The following is a 22810-nucleotide window of genomic DNA, read 5'->3' as shown; positions in this document are numbered from 1 at the left end:
CGAAGATAAAGTCTAACATGTTGCCTAATATATGTTGCGAATTTAGGAGTAGGACTTTTCCCATGCTGGTAGAGGTCAAGGTCTGAAAGACTGTCTGCAAATAAATTTGACAGCTGGGGTCTGGGAAGGTTAAATTTAACATTGAAATCACCCAGAACCACAAGATGAGTATATTGAAGTTGCAAATTGGCCAATATCTCAGGGAAGCGGTCAAAAAAAATACTTTGGGAGCCAGGAGGGCGATATACGAGTAACAAGTGGCAGGTAATAGTAGATGAGATAACATCTAAAAAGAAGAGCCTCCATAGGAATTTCAGGGGACAGTTCAGTTGAGTTATAGTGAATTTGGCCCTGAAAATAACTGCAATACCGCCACCACGGTGGGGTGCCTGGCGGTCAGCATGCATAATACAGTAGTCAGAAGGAATGGCCTGTACAAGGGAAGGGGCGGAGCTAGCCTGCAACCAAGTCTCAGTCAGGCATTGTAAGGCCGGATGGCAAACTTCCAGCAGGATTCGTATTTGGTCAGCATGAGCAGGGAGTGATGAAGTGTTCAGAAGCAATAATGTGAAATCATTAGAATTAGGCGGCTCACCCAATGGAGATTGAGATGGAGCTGTTTAGGCTCCGAGAGGCTACTAATCCTCCCTGGTGGAAATAAAGTAATTGGCGGGGCAAGAGCAGTTAAATCTGTCTTAGAGTAACAGATTCCTCGAGCTTCCACGGCCGCGACTCAAACATTGTATCCATAACAAATCATGTTCAGATCTGCTACTTCTAGTGAAGATAGTTAAAAAGGCAATGTAATCTATCAGAGTCCATGTTAACACTGTGGGAGGGGTGGGGGCTTATCTTGTTTGGGACAACTTTCAAGAGGGAAGCTATTTGGATTTTTAGGCTTGCAAGTAAGAGAGGTGAACGGATATACATATACCCAAATATGACACCAGATTACACAACTGGGAATAAAGGAAAATGGTGGCCAGGAAGATAACACCTTTTAAGAAATACAAGACTGCACGATTCAAATTCATGGGTATAGGAAGGCACTGAATCGAATCTCCACTGACAGATTACCCTCCATCTCTAAATGGGAAGAGGAACTGGGGTACATAATCCACAGACAGCATTGGCTCGAATTTGTGAGAAAGCCAATCCATCATCTTACTGCATTCAATTAAGGCAAAACACTACAAGATTTTTCGTTAGTGGGACAGAGTGCCCACACTCATGCTGGAGTGACTGCGGCACCCTTTGAATCAGGGATATGCCCATTTTGGAAAAAGATCTCTAGTGTGGAAGGTTTTATAAGTACCGCAACCCTGGGATCCTGCAGTGGTCCCATTGCGGGGGGTAGTTGATGAGGAATGGTACTCTCTTTGAACATCAATCAGATTCTGCTGGCATCCAGGGTTTCAATGGCATATAGGGGGACAATTCTGAACCCCCCTCCCCCTAACACTTTTTCAGATGCTCTGGCATCAATTGCATCTGCACACCCTCCGCACCTGAAGGATCGCACTTACACCTCCAGCGGCCCCATTCCGTGTAGCACTCAACATTCCTGGCACTTCATTGGTGGCTCACCCATGAGCTCAGTCTTCTAAGCACTTACCCCCCCCCTCTTCCCTCTTCCTTGCTGCACTTCCACTCTCAATACTTATACAAGGCATAGTAGGTTTGTCCACTCTAAATCCCCCCCCCCCACTGCTCTAAAATATTGTGTTTTTAATGTTTTTTTCCCACCCTTGCTCCCTCCATGCCCTGTGGGCGTTTTTTTTTAACCAGTATTTTCTTATTGTATAAGCGCCTAACAAGCAAATAATAAAATAATTATGGATAAGCCAACATATTGCCTAAAAGACCAATGTAATAAACATTGTAATCTGCATGTCGCTTTTACACACACTAACGAAGATACTACTCAAACACCATAATTCTACCCTTATTGAATCTCACATGGTCAAAGCTTTACATGGGTTTACTCAGTAGCTAATGGAGTGTGGAGAAGTGAGAGCAAGATTAATTTTGCAGTAGAGACTGCCTAGAAAGATTATTGATCAGTGAGAATGTGGACCAACTAAACATCAGTTTTCGTTTCCTTTAGGTGATCATTCATGTAGTAAGAAGCCACTTTATATGCACTTGATACAAATCGGATGGGACATGTTCGCTTACTTTGGTCAAAGATTGCTCCTCTCTTTTTAAAAGGCCTGCAGTAACATACTTCTAGAGTTTATGTTCTTTTCTGGTTTTTACATTTATCTATTATGCAGGCATTTTAAAAATAAATAATTTTTTTTAAAAATGGATAGACTTTTCATTAAGAAATCTTTATTCGGGCAACCAAGATTCTAACAATAGCAAGGAGAAAATGGAACATGATCTAGGAGCAATGTTTGTGGTACACCTTCAAGCATGGTTTGAAATACAAATAAAATATTGGTCAGATGTGGGTAAATTAAAATGGAATGAAGTCATGGCATTATAAGAAACTCAAACATGTCAAATAAGTGGTTTTATACTTTTATGGCTGGGCATTTTGGAACAAAAAGCTCTAAAATGCAGTTTCAAGTGTGCTCAAATAATGCCCAGCAGTTGCAAAGCAGATGCTATTGTCAGAAGAATGACGCCAAAGAAACCTATGTAGCCATAGGCACCCCGCATTCTTTTCTGTGGATCTATAAAACAAAGGGGGAAAAACAAAATAAAAAGGTTAACTGACGCAATGTTTTTACAATATAGAAATATGAAACAATACATACGAAAGAGCACAATGCGGTTAGATCTTTAAATGAAACCTACTAATATGAAATAATTCTACATTAGCATGCATTACATTTAATATGTTCTCGAACATATTCTTTCAGGATACCTAGAACACAGACTATACTTTAAAACGTCACTGGGTCAGCAAACCAAGTCCTGTGATTAAGCCTTTGTCGATGCTAAAGAAAAGCAAAGGCAACATAATAGAGGATGCTAAATATTTGCAGCATGTTTTGAGGTCTTGCAAAGCAATGTCAAAGGCATTCCCTCTGGAGCATATAACAGGTTCTCTCTGTAGCTAGAAAAAAAGATTATATACAAATACATGTGTTTAAATATTAAGCTCTGGGGTGAAGAAACATACCTTGGATGTGTACGGCAAACTGCTTGCAACCATCACCATTGGTTCCTTCTGAAAATCCCCTACATGCAGGGGATCACCTCAGAAGGACTGCTGCATTAATCAGTGGCCACACTATTGTCAACAAGCCCTCACCATCTGGGGGCTGAATGGGATAAAAAGTGGGGCAGTGTCAGGGAAGGTCATCATATAGCCACCAGAAGGAAAGTGGCGGTAAGCGAAACATCTGGACAGCGATGGATCAATTCTTTGAATATATGCCGTGTATTTGAACACTATTGGCATTCTCATTCTTTTTACAAAGGGGTACCTGTCATGTGCTTACGTCGACACCCCAACTTGCTCTGCCTGCTGCGACAGCGCTCCCTTCAGTTGCCTGGAGCGCTGGGCTTCCGTTCGGTCCCGTGGAATGACTGGAGGTTGCAATGGCGGATTGGGGAAGCCAAAACAAAGAGGTGATGGCTGGAAGGTTTAGAATGAATCTTAACCTCTGGCATTGCTCTGGGCAACCCTCCAGACCATCGTTCTTCGCCTACCAAGCCTTTAAAGAAGTGGAAAGACCAAATGCAAATCAGGCTTGGTCCTACCCCAAAAGGGGCAGTCCAGCCCGAACTGCTAGGTCACATCCCTTCTGCACGAGACCACAAGCATCCCCAAACATGTTTCAGCCTTGTTGGGCCTCATCAGTGAGGAGTAGCTTGGGTCTCTAGGCCCAGCAGGCACGGGACCCACATCTGGGAATACTGTCCCACTCAGGGTGACAAAGCAAAAACAAAGAGGTGATGGCTGGAAGGTTTAGAATGAATCTTAACCTCTGGCACTGCTCTCGGCAACCCTCCAGATTGGGTAAGCCGCATTACGCAGGCAGGTGCGCCGACCACGACGGAGTAGCAAGGTGGTCATGTGATACTGGCAGATCACGTGATGCAGCAAACCTGGAAGCTACCTACTGTGAGCAGTATATAAGAAGCCAGCAAAGTTGCAAAAGTGCTTCTCAGCTGCTGTACGAGTGGCGTTTGTTCTTGTTTGGCTCTTTTTGGGTTTCCCCTTGAAACTCTGGCAAACTGGCTTTTCATCTGCATTTTTGGGACTTGGACTGTGACTTCCTGGAACCTCTTTTTGATTTTCCCCTTTGGTTTTGAGACATTCTGGATCACTTGACATTTTCTACTTATCAGAACTGGTGGAACCCTATAGCAACTTCTGACTTCCTTGCCTTTTCCTTTAGTTGCGCCCTTGTGCAGTTCGGGACAGATTGCCCCGTTTTCATCAGGCTGCGGATCAAAACCCATTGTAATCCACCATCTTCCGAACTATGTGCGTCTCCTATGCAGCGGGCACCATAAAGGGTACAGGTTGTATGTTGTATATAATTGATCTGTGGCTTTCTTTTCAGCTGCCAAGTGCCTGGCGTAGCCTTTTCACGTTTCACCTTTGGTCCCAATTGCTGGCTAGGGAGTGCGTTTAGTTCCACCCGACTGGTACTTTGGGGGAGCTCAGGGAAGAGGTACAAGTTCACCTGGGACTTTCAGTCACAACCCTCCCCCTCCATCTAAAGCCGCACACTGTACTTACTTCCTAAGGGGTGCTGAATACTGCCGACAGACTCAGCCGCTGATCAACAGCACTTCCCAAGACGGGCACCTACACACCAGTACAGAAAATATGTATATCTAGCATTGGCAATGCCAACAGTTTTGTTTTTTGTGTAGGCATGGGAAAGGCATTTGCCAGGCACTGCAGTAGTGGTATTAACTGGCCATTAATGGCAACAGCTGCAAAATGGTGGAGTACCTGGGCATATAACAGAAGTGCCCAGTAAATTCCTAATACTAAGCCAAAACGGTAGGCTTGTTTTTAAAAAGGATCTTAGTGCCTCTAAATTGAGTGACTGAAGACAGATCTGGCTAAGAAATGTATTATTACACCAGTAGCGTGTTTACAGCTCCAATTAAGTAACGTCCAGAAGACTGCTTTGAAAAAACAATGGCAGGCACAGCGGACAAAAGGTTGCATGGTATGGCTTGATAAAGCTAGCTCAAAGAGATACCAGGAGGATGTGTTTTGGGGGGGCGGAAAGTGGGTGGGAATTGTCATAAGGATTAGCATGGCTATGGGAATAAATGGGTGGGTAAAAAACCAAACTACACCTACAAGCTTTGTGTCCCTCATACGTCATTTCTTCCTAGTGGTACTGCAGTGCAATAATTTTGCCTTACAAGTGGCACTTTAGCACCACCGAATAGCCCAGTACTCAAAATAAACAGGGCGGTCCAGTAGGGTTCAGAGATTGATCAAAAACAAATCCACGTGTGAGGCTGCCTCTTCATCACTTCAAATAAGTTTTGAACCAAACCCTAACCTTCAAAAAGGGGTCAGCTGTGCTGTAATCCAGTCAGAGGACACTTCTAAACCATACAAATATACCCCTAGAGATATCAAGGGGAGCAGAGCAAACTTCAGCTTTTCAGAATGAACAGAGATGGTTATTTTGTTTGAGTAAGCAGACTTCCAGCCTTACCCAGATGTGTAAAAGTCACTCCTTTGTGGTGTTGGGGATCAGGACTATACAAGGCAATGGGTATATCAAGAGCTCCTTCCTGCACATTTTTGCCAGGCTACGAACATTATAATAAATAACTGGTCATAGCTACAAAAACAAAGTACCAACTCCAGAGAGGACCAACTCCAGAGTGCACAAAACTGAGGGCACAAGCCAAAGGAGGCAGCAGACAAATGTTGGGCTACAACGGCTTTCTTCTAGGACGATCCACCATAAAAGAAAAAGGTTTTTTAATCCCTCTGAAAATTCTTGCCTTCTGGGTAATAGTGAATTCACAGCTGGCAAATGATTAATTTTAAAATCACCAGAAGAAAAAATAAGCGATAGGAAGAGAAGAGGATGAGAAAGCAAGAAATACGTGCTACGATCCGAGGTCTTCAAACAGGGGTATAGAATGTCACCCCGAAAGTGATGTAAACAGGCAGAGTGAGCCCAATACCCCTAGGGAGAGGGGCAGAGGAGACCGGGGGGGGGGGGGGGGGAGTGGGGTGGATTTAGGTGATGGTAGTACTGGACTATTGTAATGCCACCTTGTTTGCACAACCCAAAACCTTTATCCACCACCTTCAGGTGGTTCAAAACACAGCCGACTGCTTAGTTATGGGGTTACCTACATTTGCCCGAATCTCTGCTGTACTTCGAAAGCTTCATTGGCTTCCGATTGACTGCTGTGTCAAATTTAAAAGTCTGTGTTTGGTGCATAAGGCATAATATAGATCGGGAGCCATCAATCTTCGTCACAAAATCACTAAACATTGCCCCTCTCGGAACCTCTGCTCATCAAATCAGCTCTTGCTACAAGTTCCCGTTTTCGTAAATCTACCGTGGACGGCAAAGCTTTCTCTACTGCTGCCCACGTTTTATGGCATTCCCTCCATATTCACCTTTGATCCATTGCTGCATATTTTAATCAGTAACTTATCTTCTTGCCTTTGATCCATTGCTGCATATTTTAATCAGTAACTTATCTTCTTGCCTCCTTATCTGACCCTAGCACCAGGATACCTTTGGGTCTCAGTAGCGCTTTATAAGTGTTGAGGAGATTAACCTATCGCCACCCCACCAGGCGCTTTACTTTAGAGTACGCAAATCCCATGAATACAGTGAGCGATGTGCCAAGGGGGCGTGCTAAGAGGTCCTACATGGACAATACTATGCAAAATGTAAAGTAACGAAGTGAGAATTGGCAGAAAAAGTCTAAATGTCCACAGCGCTTGTACAAAAGATACCAAAGGGAATGAGGCTGCGGGTGTCTGGGGGATGTGGGTGTACTACCAATACACTACCACGTTGCTGAAGAAATGAACATAAGGGTCCCAGAAACACTGCACCAAAAATGCAATTATTGAATACAGAAATGTATTTTATTTTGTATGGTTGGTCAGCCCGACACGTGTTTCGAGCCTAACTGGCTCTTCATCCGAGGCTTGAAGTTGAAGTGGGATTTTCAAGTCGAAAGGGCATAAATTGCCAGTACTTGCTCTTACGCTTCGCAGATGCGTTAGAGGCTGAAGTCTAGGACGGAAGGCAACAAAAACATGGCTCAAGCGGCTTGATACATTATAGTCCAAAGCAAAGGTAGAAGCCTTGGGTGTGGATGGTGCGATACAGAATGAAGTGAAGATTGTGGGTCAGCCTGTTCTCAAGACTCCCCCCCCCCTGTGCCGGTCCCCGAGCCTCCCAGGTGCATGGCATAGTAATAAAGCAGCATTGCCATACATAGTAACTCGACTGTTTCCCTGGAGATGAGCCCAGCAGACACCATGTGATGGGAGGACGGACAGGGCTGGAGCCAATGGCCTGGAATCGCCTATAAAGCAGGCTGACCACGTAAAAGGTCTCACCAACCAGCCATGCAGGTTTTTACTGTATTTGTTTACGTCACTGATGACTATTCTTTTCCTTATAACATTCTGCTTGTACCATTTTTCATCAGAACGTTCTTGAGCAGCAGAGTTCTTTGCTGGCATAACTATTTTTGTGCAATTAAAACGTGTTACCCTTGCAAGAATCTCTTGGCCTTTTTAACCCAGCGGGTTGTATTTTTACTGGAGTCGTGCATTTGTGGGCGTGCCTACGTTAATCATGAGAAGAGACATTTGGAAAACAATTTGGGTGACTGGTGCATCATTTCGTTTTTACAAGCTTTCTTTATTTGTTTTTCAGCAACGCATGACATGCATTTCCTTCTATTTGCTCTTTTAACCTGGTTCATAGACCAGACGCAAGTTATGTAGCATGCTACAACCTACAATTACCAACTTAAACTAAACCACCAACACCTAGGTTTCAAAGAAAGGTATCCTATACATCCTCCCCACCATCTATTATTCGTTTGAATGTTGCCCAATCACCCGCCCCTCACCATATAACAAGATTCTGCAGTAGTCCAGGTTTGTAATAGTATTGTTCTCTCTCGTTTACATGTTCCTGAAATGGGCGTCATACTTGCATGGACCTCTGGAATCCTCCATTAGCCAGAGCTGTGATCTTCTCAATTGTAAGGACCCCTTGTATTTGTATCCACCATTTTGCCATTAATGGGCCGTCCTCCAAGCTCCAAAACTGGGCCAGAGTTAGTAGAGTCACATTCAACAGATGTGTCAGTAGTGTAGCCATTTCTCCTATCATCGGATGGGACCCTTCTACAACATTACCCAGTACCAATACCAGCAGGTCCAAAGGCAGCTGGATTTCTGTTATATCTTTAACATGCACTAGGATTTCCTACATGGTGCACCACAAATAGCTGAAGTCCCCCACTTCCTGACATTCCCTCCAACATAATGGTGAAGAAGCTGCAGCGATATCAGTCTCTGGGGAGTGAGAGACCACCTATAGCACATTTTTACACATGGTCTGCCTAATGTTACTGCATTTAGACGCTCCATATGCCCTTTCCTAGATGTGACCCCAGTCCTTCTGTGTAATAGTCAATCCCAGCTCCGATTCACAGCATGACATTTATACACAAGTGTTTCAAGGCGCGATGAGGCAAGGCAGGGGGAACAGAAGGAAGACATACAACGATCTTACTAGATCGCACAAGTGCAGGGGAGGGTGGAAGGGGAAAGTGCAGTGGGAAGGGGGGGGGGGGGGAGTCAGTGCAGTAAATAGGATAAACAGTAAAATAAATAAATGGTGCAGCCAGCTGGTGGCAAGCGCTCGTAAGGGGCTGTAGGGATACAGAGACAGTCCCAGCGTGCAAGGGTTGTCAGGGGTGGGCCGGGGGGGGGGGGCAGTGCTGGTGTGCAACTGGCGGGGAGAGGACCTGGGCCCGAGATCAGAGTGTAACCAGGTAATCAGTGCAGTTTCAGTCAGGGGAGAGGAAGAGAGAAAGCAGAAGCAAAGAGGAAGGTCTTGAGGTGCTTCCGGAACCAGAGATGGTCCCCTCAAGTTTCAGAGAGGCAGGGAGGCTGTTCCACAGAGAGGCCCAAGCAGAAGAAAGATCTATCACCAACTCGTTGCTTGGAGAAGCGACTGACCCGGAGGGAGTTGGAGGATGAGCGAAGAGCTCGAGAAGGAAGATTTTTAGGAAGAGATAGTTGAAGGTATTGAGGCATCAGGCCTCAGAAGTCCGAGTGTTTTGAACTTAATCCTCGCCAACACTGGGAACCAGTGCAAAGATTTCATTCCTGGAGAGAGATGATCCCTGGGCTTGAGGCCAAGGACAAGTCGCAGTCCTGTTTTGGATGAGTTGCAGAGGGCGGAGAGTAGAGGCAGGCAGATTTAGGAAGAGGCTGTTGCAGTAGTCCAGCCTAGAGAACCAGCGCTCTGGAGACAGAGCTTCTGAGGGAAGGAGAGAAAAGGAAGAATACTCATGGAGGTAGTGCAGCTGGTAGTGTGACTTCTTAGAGACGTCAGAGATGTGAGGAGAGAAGGATAGTGTGGAGTCGAAGAGGACCCCGAGGTTTTTAGCCTCGCGTCCAACAATTTAGAGATCCGCCCCTGTTCAATTCACTCCCTTAGATATAACTAGATACCTTTCCGGATCAGACTTCCCTGTGACACGCACCACTCTGTTCACAATCTAATGTCTAATCTAGGTATATTCGTATCTCTCCTGATCCCTAATATTAAATTTACTTTGACAGTATGACAGGGGACTTCCATCTTTATAGAGATCATGCAGCTGGAGAGTCCCATGTTCTTCCTATTTCTCTAGATTCCCTTTAGACATTCCTGGAGAAATCTTTGGGATGTGGCCAACCAAAGATAATAGCCCCCAAACCAGAAGGCACTCCCCCGGCTCTTCAGGGCTCTGTACCAGTACTTAATCGAGCAGTCCTTTGTATCCAAAAGTCGACCCCAATAAATCCCCCTACCCCATCCAAGAAGGGGTGATCACTCAGCGGTACAGTTGTAGCCTTGTGCTATCTCTCCATCGCTTTGTTCCCTGCTGGCTGGACCATTGCAGCATAGGGGTAATCTGGGCCGCTAATAAGTAGATTCCTATGTCTGGGATTCCCAATCCTCCCAACAGAGAGGCCTTAGTCGAAACTGTTCTGGAGATTCTGGGACGTCTCCTGTTCAAAATGAACTCTAACTATTTTCCCCTGAAGGCGTTTAATCATTGTCGTCGGGAAAGAGATCGGAAGGGCACGGAACACGAACAGAACTCTTTGCAAAAGTATCATTTTCACTGCCGCCATCTCGGAAAACCCAAGAAAGATCCTGGCAATCCCACCTCCTCGATTAAGGAATTGGTGACTTTCAGAGATCTGAAACATTAGCGTTATACAGGTCAGTATAATTCATTTCATTCCCAAACACTCCACCTGTCCCCAACCCATCAGAGCAGGAATTTATTTTAACAACTGCTCACCTCCTCAGGGTTCGCAGTAACATGAAGGTCTTAGATTTCTCATAATTAATTGTGAAGCCCGAGACTCTACCAGAGACAGCGCCCGACCCGTATTTCCCATAAACCGGACGGCACCATTTGCATATAAAGCTACCTTATGTTGCAGTCTTATAATTGATATAACCTGGATCCCCCTCCTCCTTCCCCACGGATATTAACCCTCATTGATGGGTACTCGAAGTTCACTAGGATCATACCCCTAAACCCAGGACCCAGCCAAAACGCCTCCAGTGCAGTAAGTCTAGTCTATACTATCGAACGCCCGTCTGGTGTCCAGCATCACTGCAGGTAACTTCTATCCCAATCTCCTCCCCCCAGTCCATGAGATTGACAGCCTTCCATTTGTTATCATAAGTGGACCTCTCCAAGATAAAGCCAGTCTGAACCGGGTGTATTATTCCTGGGAGGACCATCATTAAGCACTTTGCTAGCATTTTGGAAATGGAAGGGTGGCCGTATACTAACAGAAGCTAGGGGGAATACAGTTCTATTATAGAGGGTGTCCTGCCTTGGTAAGTTCAACATGCATCAATCCTGCATGGTTACAAGTCTGATAGTTTAGAGGTATTTAAATCCCTGATAATCTTCCGAAATCAAAAATCTTTTTTTTTTTAAAGGAGTACATCACAATTGAGGTCCTGGTTATGGACATTTTCAATTGGCCTATTTCTTTTTAAATACATATGTTTAGCATCCCCTTACAAAATGCTTGGGGGGCTCTTTTTCAGATACATGATAAAGTGGGTAAACAACGTGTGCATAAACATAGAAAAATAGCATTCGTGGAAAACATTAAAGACAATTCCGAGTAACATAACCAGTGATAATTATTGTTTGTTTTGTCAATTCATTATTCATCATATCAAGAGCATATAATGACCAATCCTGGGTCAATGTCACTAGTAATTGTATGGAACGTAGTTGGATGTTAAAGGTGTTGTAGTTTTTTCTAGACTATAGACGTTTCGGCTGATGTCAGCGACTTCATCTGGGCCTTGGATTGGTTGGCTCTTAGCGGCCTTCCTGCTCCTTTGGCTAGGCTCTGTTCAGAGGAGAGGAGTGCCGGCTTTACTCCTAAGGCGTTTTCAAGTCGCCTGCTTTAAAGTATAAGTGTTGGTGTGTGGGGCTTCTGACTGGTTAGAAATGGTGGGGGACTGATGGTTTGTGGTCCTACTTTTGTCGTTTTTTAATCCGAGCACCTATCTTGATTGGTGTGACCATTTTTGTTAATATCATATGGATCCTGGAGAGCAGGGTCCGGCCGTGGTTTCTGTGTTTTGTTGGCCATAGCCTCGGCAACCCATTCTATAGTCTAGGAAATAGACAGCACCTTTAACAACAAACCATGTTCCATACAATTAATAGTGACGTTGACCCAGGATTGGTCACGATATGCTCTCAATTAGAATGAACTGACAAAATTAACAATGAATTATCACTTGTTATGTTACTCGGAATGGTCTTTAATGTTGTCCACTAATGCGGTTTTTCACTATATTTATGCACAAATGTTGAGTTACCCACTGTATCAGGCCTCAGAAAAAAAGCACCCTGAGCATTTTTCTATTTAAAAACAAATAAAATAGGCCAATAGAAAGTGGCCATATTAAGGCCCTCAATTGTTATGTACTCCTTTACAAAAAAATAGATTGTGATCTAGGAAGGTTACCAGGGATTTAAATACCTCTAAACTACCAGACTTGTAACCATGCAGGATTGATGCTTGTTGAATTTACCAAGGCAGGACACCCTCTATAATTTAACAGACAGTATTTTGGCATATATTTTTGCGTCGCAATTCAGGAGCGAGATGGGTCCTATCCTGGTTTAAGCACCAGACCAGTGGTCGATTGCACCATATCTCCTGAGCCTGAGACTTTTACTACAATGGTGTTAAATAAGAGTGTGAGTGGCACAATCAAGAACCATTTAAACTTCTTGTAACAGGCGGGACTTCATTGCTTCTCCAACCTCCCCAATATTCCCTTAACTGGAGTGTAATGTTACACGTCCATTGCATCTCTCTCCAGATCTGCATCAGCAATTTTCTTTGGGATGCCTCGTATCCATACATTATTTTGTCCCATTCGGTTTTCCGCATCCTCCTGCTGTTTAACAACAAATTCCATCTGTTGTTCGGAGCCCTTTATTCTTTACGCCATCTCTGCTTGCTCATGCGCTTTGTTACACAGCGTGGCTTCAACCTCCTCCCTCTTCTCTGCCACTCGCACGTGCTTATCGAGGTCAGCTAGAGATTTAGCTAGGCCTGACACCCTTTTATGTCCTTTAGCTACGTTAGCAATAGCCGCCAGTCCATTTTGGTAGCAGGGATATCCTCTGTGGGCAAATGCGCCAGCGGAGGGTGAACCTATACCGCTATCTGTTGGCGATTCCTTCTGGTACTTTCCTGCGCCTGCATTAGGCTTTTGATATCGCCATATTTCAGCCCCCTCGGTTTGGTAGGCGCTGTTGCCATTGCAGTGCCAACTACTGATGCCTGCAGCAGTCAGGACCTCTGGCTCTTTAGCACCCTGTCTCACGGACCTAGTCTTACAAGGCAGATGACCACCTTTTCTCCACCACTGCTCCTCCAAACTGTTACTGCCCCCCCACCCATGTTGTTTAACTCAGGAGAACTTCCTCCAACTCTCATTCTATCGGATTGCTGCTACCTCCTGGTTTGATGTACGCTTGCAGCTCAATCCTCCGGGACAGCACCCCTCACTGAGTCAAGAGCATGGTGATGAAGCGCTCCTGTATGACTCAGAGGACAGGAGAACCTAAATTGCTCAGGCCGACTCCTTGCATAGATGGTTTTTTAGGACATGCCTTCCCATTCAGGTCTCTCTGATCCGGTCTTAGCTGGAAGCTCTCTGCTCCCTGCTTCCTATTCAGGCCCCTGCCATTTTCCCCGATCCATGCTCGGCATTAGTGCGTTTCACACGATGAGCCTTGCCAGGATGGCTGCTCTTCTCTGAGCTCCATTGTTCCCAGCAATATCCTGAATAAATTCGGAGTGTCAGGAGAGCTTGTGCCCTGGTTAGTGCAGTGGAATGGCTTGGCTGCCAAGACCCTTCCTGCTGGCGTTGAGTGACTGGGCGGCGGCCTACGTGGTAACCCCTATAGTCGTCGGGCTGTGTGTCACTCATCCCATGCTCAGTGCCACAGGATCGATGGCACAATCTGTGTGCTGTAGTAATTGGATGGCCCCCGGAGCAGACATCTGCTGCGGAGTGCTGGATCCTTGGCCCACGGAGCAGCTACAGTAGTCCTCTTTTGGGCTGGTTGAGACAGGCATTGTGGTATGGAGCAACGCCTGCCCGTAGTGGAAGGGATCCTAAGGAAGCAGATAAGGGTTCACTGTGACAACTATAGTGCTGGGGCTCTGGTCCCTAGGGTGGGTGGTGAAATCAGCTGCGGAAACATGTGCAAACCTGACAAGCATTAGCAAAAACTCTTGTTCTCTGCAAGTAGTGGAGCTGCCAAGAATAAAAATGAAAATACAAAACTGCTGCAACAATGGATTTAGAGTCAGTGAGCCTGTATTGCTAATGGGTAAGATTCTGATAAAATCTTGAAATAAAACCGAATGTTGCTCCAGTTTATGGCTGGGATTAGCAGCTGCGATGCAAAAACAGACTCCCTCCACCGCAAGACAGACCACGTGAAGGCCAGAATGGATAAACATGGCGCACATCTGGACACTGAATAAGATAGAAGATCTACGGTGGAGAGTGGTATGTCTACTGTGCCTTTGGATATTAGAAACACGTAAGCACTTCTGAAAACTGCTTTAGCTATGAACGATGAACAATATCCGGATCACAGGGGTTGGAGAAACAAGCAGTCAGGGCTCTATGGAACTCTTTGTTGAACAACTACTTCCAGATACCTTCGACTAAGGCTGGTCCCAGGTGCTCACTTCGCCAATAATCACTCAGCCATTGAACCTTAGAGACCAGTACACCATCCTGAAGCTAGCAGAATGTTACAAAGAGGACACAATTCACATTTTATCCAGACCCTTCCGAGATGGTGCAGGCCTCCAGAAGATGCTGGCAAGCTGACAAGGTGGGGTGGGCACGTGGACTCAAAATGTTCATGCGGTTGCCAGCTAACCTTAGGGTGGTGTATAATGGCAACATAAAACCGTCCTCAGCACGCACACCGGAATCAAGCCCTCGGACGCTGCGGCCTGTTAGATCCCAGAAGTAGTAGAGCGACCCCTGTGAGTAAAGTCATCCAAGACTGTGCTGGGGACTGCCAGCTGGCTGAAGTGGAGCCTGGTGTTAGTACAAGAAGGTGATGCAGTGTCGGATACTGGTGATAGGATTGGCTATAGAACTAAAGATACATCTGAAACAGGTTTCAGCAGCCTTGGGAGCAATATTGGATGAGGAAGAACTGTATTTCACACTTCCACTGGAGGAACATTCTAGAAGCTCGTTATGAATTAGATAGGCTACTGGATACTGTACGAATCCAATGCAAGTAGGATGCTGGATGACAGCATTCATATATGCTTAGGTTTTTGTAAAACATTCTATTTGCTGGGCACATGTGTTTGGGGAAAGTATTTCATTGTGGGTTATTACCACGGGGGTGGAGGGAGTTTACAATGTCTGCCTTATTCAACTAGTGTAGTGGATTCAAATGTACAAGTTGACACGTTTTCTTATTCTGTAGCAGAATATAAAGGAGTAGCAAAGGATAAACATGAGTAACAACTAGCAGAATAGGACGTCCACAACTATGCAATTTTGTTTATGGCGCATGAGGCCATGTGTGATTTCGCCATAAGCCGCAGTAACAATATGGAGAAGCACACCGTGGCTTCGTGGCAGACATTTCCAAGGTCTACAGAACAGTGAAGCAAGATAAGGAACTAGCAGGTTCCTTGGGGAAGTAGGGTACCCTTTCCTTCCCAATCATCAAAAGCCTTGAGTCCACAACGGCACCAATATACAATCATTTCACAACAGTACCTTTAATTCAGTCTTTTAAGTGACAACCTACTATTCTTAACTTGGAGTCTCCATAGAAGATAATGCAGTTCACAAATGCAATTACCGGCCCAATATTGTCAAAGTCAAAGAGTTTAAATTAAAAAGGGCATTACATGCAGGCTAACAATCCCACTTTTAATTATAAAAGAATTAGGACCCAAAAACAATTGGAATAAAACAATCATTTTAAGCCAACACGACGTCCTTGCAGGTTGAATATCAGTAACAAGAATGGTAAGACATTTGAAAGAACTGAAAATCAACAAATAATGCCTAGTTTACAAGAACGGTCCCATTTCAACAATAAAGGTTAGATTCGGATTTGTAGCGTCAAGTCTTATGCAGAACTAGAAGTATACAGAAAATAGCAAACATAAAAATCCCAAACGTCATGAATTACAGAGAGCACAGATGAGAAATACCATCGACATTTTCAGTAAGAACAAAGTGAACTGTTCTGGAAGGATTTGGGCCACAGTATGTATTCAACCCCCACAGAAAGGAATACTAGCATTGCTAAATTAATTTGTTGCATACAATAACAAATCGGTCTAGAAGTTGAGGAAGTCCATATTTATTTAGTAGCACATGCTCAGTACACAGCCTATACGAAAGTCGATTCTAAAAAAAAAAAAAGTATACCAGATAGGACCATCACAAGAAATACAATGTTCTTTTAAATATGTTACTTCTCCATTAACAAAGTTATTTTATTTTGCGTTTCTTTCTCTCTGATCAAAGTGGCCAAATCATGGTATTCTCCTACAAACTCGACCATCGTGATGTGGTGACATCTAAACAAGTATTTTAGGCCCAGAGGAAGCTCGTGAATCGACGGTGGTACAATCAGGCCTACACCCGTTTCAAATATTCACTTGCAACGGAAGTGAACAACTAACACTGCTTTGTATATTTCTTTCAAACCAATTTATAACACTAAACATATTTTTAAGTAGTCTAAACTCCTGTCTTTTTTTGCATTCTTCTTCCAATTAATAATATGGTTAAATAAGAACTGAGGTTGTTCCTAAATTACAGAGAAGATTAGACAGAACTGTAAGCGCAGTACATCACAAAACAACTACATTGAGAACATAGGCAATGCATCTTTCCATTGTTTCCCAAGCAACCTGCAGTGTTGACAGTACTCCATGGTGCACACAAGGGATTGGCAGACTCGTTTCAATGCTACACACAAAGCTAATAACGTGCTGCACGAGTCAGCTGAGCTGGTGATAGGAGCGTGGGGAAAAGGCAACTGGGGAGGGGATTGCGGAGGATGAACTGACCTACGTGTGCACGTAGACCAAACAAATTTCACGCAATGCAAGGTTCCAACATTCATTTCAAGTTTCTGCACCAGATTGATCACTCCCCAAAAAGCTCCATAAATATTACCCAGCTGTTCCCCATGCCTGTGATCACTGCCAGGCAGCTCATGAATATTGCATGCACTTGGCGAGGCAATGTGGTGACGTTGCGAAATGGGGGGAGGGGGCATCCGCATCACAGACAAGGCTAAATAAACCCTCAGGTAATGCCAGTCGCTGAAACCTACGTACAAACACTGCCAATTAGATCAAGGACATCTGATATATGGCTTCCATACTCTTATGTGCGGCGCTACTACAGCAATAAATGGATATGTGAGAGGTGTGGCTATCACTATGATGCATAGTTAGACATGAATATGTATTAAATTATTACAGAATTATTATTGACGTCAGAAAACTGGGTGTCCCTCTACAAGAAAAGTAATGTATGAAATTAATGAATATTCGCCCGATATCCATCACCCCTTTCCTGGGAAAACTCCTGGAGAAGCTGGCCATCACCCAACTAACCCGCCAACTGAATCTATTGGTTGTCTATATGACCATCAGTCTGGCTTTACAGCGTCCAAAGGCACAGAAACTGCTCTCTGAACACCCGTGAAGACCTGCTCTCAAATGACTCGAAATCTTCCGTCTGTCCTCATTATTCTTAACCTCTCTTCTGGTTTCGATACGGTAAACCAAAACATCCTGATCACCGCTTCTGTGATACCTTGCGTATACCTTGCGTATACCTTGCGTATCACAGATCAGGCCCTGGCTTGGCTCGCCTCCTTCCTCTATGACCAGCTCTCCCAGGTGGAACTTGGGTCCTTTCTCTCCTCCATCACTCTCTCTACTTGTGGTCTCCCCCAGGTATCTAACTTTTCCCCCTGGTTCTTCAGTATCTACATGGCCCACAGGATCTCTACCTTTACCTCTAACTTTCAGTGTTACACGGACGACATGCAGCTCTCCTTTAGGCTACCCTCAACTTTCTTCTCAGCCTCCTCCTCCCCCACTCGCTCATCCCCGACTGTCTAGCCACAATTCAGTAGTGGTGTGCTGCTAACGATCCCTGCCTGAACGCCAGTAAAACAAGTTGTCCTCATTGGGACCCCTGCTCCCACTTTCACACTGGCTAGCCTCCCTTGGCCCTGCACCCTCGCCTACCAATGAGGCAAAACATCTTGAGTCATCTTCGACTCCACTCTCCTTCTCTACGCAAATCTCAGACATCTCCAAAAAAGTCCCACTACCATCTGCACCTCAGAGGTGTTCTACCATTCCTCATTTTCCCTTAGAGGCTCACCACCTCGAGAGCCCTGGTTCTCTCCAGGCTGGACTATAACAACCTCTTTCTCAATCTTCCTATTTCTACTCTCCATCCCCTACAACTCATCCAGAACAGAACTGCAAGATTCATACTTAGCCTCAAGCACAGCGACTGCATCTCTCCGGCGCTTAAATCCCTCCACTGGCTCCCTGTGGCTGCAAGGTTCAAGTTCAAGACCCTCTGCATAATCCACAAGGCTTTCTGGGTCCGGGTCCCTGCACTATCTACAACGCTCGCTTCATAAATACTCTCCCTCTAGAGTCCTCTGCTCATTCTCAACTCTCTGCGGGTGAACCGCTTCCACAAACAGATTTCGGGGTAGATCTTTATCCTCTGCAGGTGCCATCCTCTGAACAGCCTCCCTGCCTCTCTGTCTTGAGCCGGAGCACCTTATGTTCTGGAAACTCCTCAAAACCATCCTCTCCTCTTCCTCCTCTCTCCTTCTAGCCTGCTAACCTCCCCTCTTTTTCTCCACCCTCCTCCTCCCTTACTCAATTTTTTTGCTGACTGGTTGCCTGGTTCACCTCCAGAACCTTACAGGTCCAGGCCTCCCGCCAGTCTTAGTGCAGTGGCATGGAGACAAGCACAATGTTTAGCATAAATAAACAATTGCAATATTCTGTTCATTATTGTTTAAAAAAAAGGTTTAAATAATACCCCACCTCACTTGTCCTAGCCAATGCATTAGGCACCCATGATCAACCATAGGGTGACATCATTGACATAATTAAACCATACACTGCACTGTGCAGCACAGACACAAGCGCTGGGGCACACTAAAGTTTACCCATGGAACCGTACATTTGACCAGCACAGTGTATAGTTTTAGAGAACCAAAAACAGACCTGGCTAAAAGATGTTGCCGCCTTAAGATGCCACCTCCCGTCATATTTTAATCAGGGGACACTGGATATTACTTTGGGCTCCTCCATCGACTGTAGATTTGGTTCACTTAAAAACCTAAACAATATTGTGTAATCCCTTGTGCGGCTCCAAAATCACTTTGAAAACCTGATCAACCAACAAGCTCACCTTTCTTCCATTTATTTCACATCTTGCTCCAGGTTGGTGCACTAGGCAAATGTCTAAACTACTAAGAACTTGCCGTAAAAGCAGCGCAGAAACCCTTCAGTGGTCAAGATAGCTGTGTAATTTATGCCAATGCAGGAATGCGTAAGGGCAGTGTACAAGGCTAAAATTTTACATTCTGAAGACCACTTCAAAATCATTTTTCTAAAGGCTTTTTGTACAGCCAGTTAAGACAAGCAATTTGTTCATGGTCAAACCTCTGGAATGGTTTCGACACGAAATGCTATTACACCCAAGAACGGAATCGCAAGAACCCTTATTTTGTCCTGTGCTTCTGATCTGGGCACGTTAAATGCGCATTGAATGGAAGACTCAAATCTGGAACATGACATTTCGCCTGCCCTATTTAAGGGGCTGGTAATGTACACAATTTAGTTTTCTACTGTGTAGGGTCGTTTATATGGAATTGGAAACATAGCAAGTAGTGGGAAGTGATCGGTTGAGTTTTCACTTCATCGTTGCACCTTTGCTCGTGGGAAAACCAATGGTTATCAAGGGCTTTCCCTGTTTGCTCACCTGGAACTTAAACTTGCAGCCCAAGTACATAATGAATTACATGGGCCACTTGACCATTTGAGAGTTCACAGAGCCTGAAGAGGGACACAACATTTTAATTCTGCTGAGTCATCTTCTTAATTATGCAAAACCTTCATCCAACTCAAATTATCACAATTACGGCAACTTCTCTATTGGTTAGAGTTCTTTTTTTTTTAATGGTTATGTGGGATCTTAAGTGTGACCGGTCCAGTCTCAATCCTCCTACTATGCAGGCCTCAAGAAGCGAGACCTGCCCTACTAAATTCGGGTCTGTTAAGAGTGGCATATTTACCCACCATCATAGCTCGGGTCAGTGCAGTTCAAAACTGGAAAAGGCTGTGCCTTCTGTAAAGCCTGGGCAGATCACGGATTGCAGAGAAATTATTGATGCTCCCCCAATAATAGCACTTTAATGTTTGGATGCTTGGAACCTGCACCTTGCGGTCTACAGTGTGGATGAGGAGAGAGAATCCCACAGGAATGACCAGAACACTCCTCTTTTCTATAAAACCTCTCACACAAAGGGGAGGATAATCCAGTACCGCAACCTTAAACACACAGGCAGCTCAGTAGACAACTGTTCATGCATTAAAAGCAGCGCCACTGTCGACACTGCTTGGTTAGTTCCTGTAATCGTGTTAAACTTCAACCCTATGCATTTATTAAAGAACACCAAACACATAGTTGTGGATAACCTCTCAGTTTCCAAATTCGCATGCATTAGATGTAATACCACATGATGCAGCTTCCAAAAGGCCAGGACACCATTGAAGCCCTTCACAGACCGCACCCACTATTATAAATCACACACCCACCAACACAAATGTACACTGACATCAAGAGCCCTGCGATTCGGACGTTGCATGCAAACCTACATTGGTACAAGGTCATAGCAATGGAACTTGGTCACTAAACCATAACATTTCAACTAGTGCATATATTTTTGAAAGCATATCGTTTTTGATTTCTGCAGTTTACTTTCACTGTTATAGTAGCCTTCCTGAAGACACAGTAAGCCAATAACTCCTGTTATTGCCCCTTACCTGACGCATGGGACGCTGTTCTGGGAGACTGGCACATAGGGCAGGGAAAAGCACTAATGTGATGGCCAAGGTCATGAAAGACAATGGTAGCTGAAAGTCCAGGGCCTTCACCCCCTTCATCACTTTGGTTCTTTCCCAGTCAGTTGCTTATCTAGACAGCTTCAGATGGACGCCTGCACTGGTAGGTAAAGACTGCTTTCTGAACAAACTGACCAGTGGCCTTACTCTCAACGTTTGGATGCAGGCGTGATGATGACACTGTGGCTGAAAAGTGTACCATTGGTTAATACCGGCTCCTGCTCATACTAGAAGCGCAGTATCGCAATTATATTTAATGTGGGCGATGGAGTCGTTACCAGCAGGGTCCACCCGCCGCCTCGGTTAATATCGCCATTAGTACCCGTGTAGTTCCCTACACAGGTGCTAATGGTGTCTTTCTCTCAATTGAAATTAAAAAGAAACTTACCTTTCCAGCGCAGCCCGGCGCCACGCAGTGCTGCTGTGCTCCACGTCCAGGTTCAATGTTGACGACAGACACCATCAGCATTAAAAACGGACTTTGAAGAGATCAGAACTGCACGGATCCAGGACGCACCGCAAAGTACATTTATTTATTTTAAATAGCCCATTAGCACTCTTGTACAAGTTGCAGGGAAGGGAAGGGGCTGCTGGCTAACCAAGGCGCTCGAGACACTCAAAATCTTGATTGGGCAGCAGCCTATTGCAGGGTGCTAATGGACGTTACACACCACAACCACATGCAGTATTTTAGAACCTGAATTACATGCAGTGCTGCAGATGTACTTGGCAAACAGTGCTACTGTGCAGTCATCTGTAGGATGTCATACCTCCAGTATAGTATCCCCACGCGTAAGAGAACCGACTTGTTACCCAAATGGCTCCAAGGACAGAGGCAGGAATCTGCAGAAGAAATAAATAAAACATGCAACAGTATTAAGATGCAACAGTAACCCAGTTCAGTTTGCCATTTTGAACAAGTGATGTACTCCTTAGGCTTACCAGATATCCGGTTATTTTCATTGCAGAAGTGCCAAGACCCCACCCTTAGGACTTACAAAACCGGTACAAAATATCTAAAATCGCAGCGTAAAAACAATGTTCTAAATTGTGGACCACAGGCATCTCCACTAACGTTTTGCTTTTGTCCTGCTGGTTTAGCATTTTATCTATGACGAGTATTGTTGGTGCCCTCAAGGCATCTCAAGTACGCACGGGTAGTGGTCACCTATGCGTATGGTTTTCGGTAGGCTAGTTGCCTTGCATCAGTGGCTTTGTGGGCTTCACTGGTTGGTGGTGTCCTTGTATCAATTCCAGACAGCTCAGAATTGGCTGTACTATAGGGTTGAGTGTACAGACCATCCCCATGTCAGACCCCGGTGCAGGGTGTCGCAGTCGGACATTGTACCCACATGCAGGGGCAACAAGCGATGTAGACATGGAAATATTTGCACATGGCTCTCCCAGCAGGCCTCTCAAGCTGCAGTGACCACGAGAAAATAACACACGTTGACTTGAAATGTCTGGATTAAAGGCGTAATCCACATTTAAGAGTTAAAAAACGTGCAATGTGCGAATGTGGCGCCATCCGATTGTGAAAGGTTTGAATGAAAGCAACCCTGCGACTAAACTACAGGCAACCACATTTCTACCATGCATGGTTCCCAGAGTTACAGGGAAATGCAGGATTTTACCCATGAATACATTACAGATCAGGGAACAAAAACAGATTTAACGAGCATGTGCTGGCAGCAGCTCGTGGGTATAGGACATAGCTCCATAATGAGGAGCTACTGCCTGGGGAGGGGGTTTGGGGGAGGGAGACAAGCGGGCACTGCGTACATAGCCATGCACCCAACTGCAACATGAGATACAAACTAGAACCTTGTTGTCCATTACACCCGACATTCT

General features: G+C 45.0%; 1 protein-coding gene across 1 annotated transcript in view; it reads right to left on the bottom strand.

Moving 5' to 3' along the window:
- Nucleotides 1-2314: 2314 nt before the first annotated feature.
- LOC138503179 (glutathione S-transferase 3, mitochondrial-like) overlaps nt 2315-22810 on the bottom strand; it is a 91948-nt gene continuing 71452 nt past the window's right edge. The window contains exons 3-4 of the mRNA XM_069622726.1: nt 21730-21802; nt 2315-2681 (exon numbers count right to left, since the gene is read on the bottom strand). Coding sequence (XP_069478827.1) covers nt 2581-2681; nt 21730-21802 — 174 coding nt within the window. The 3' untranslated portion in view covers nt 2315-2580. The remainder of the gene's footprint in view (nt 2682-21729; nt 21803-22810) is intronic.

This window comes from Ambystoma mexicanum, chromosome 11, assembly GCF_040938575.1.
Source record: "Ambystoma mexicanum isolate Mex_15411 chromosome 11, UKY_AmexF1_1, whole genome shotgun sequence".
NCBI classification, from domain to species: Eukaryota; Metazoa; Chordata; class Amphibia; order Caudata; family Ambystomatidae; genus Ambystoma; species Ambystoma mexicanum.
The sequence above is the reverse complement of the archived record's forward strand: the minus strand, read 5'-3'. Positions and strand labels throughout refer to the sequence as shown.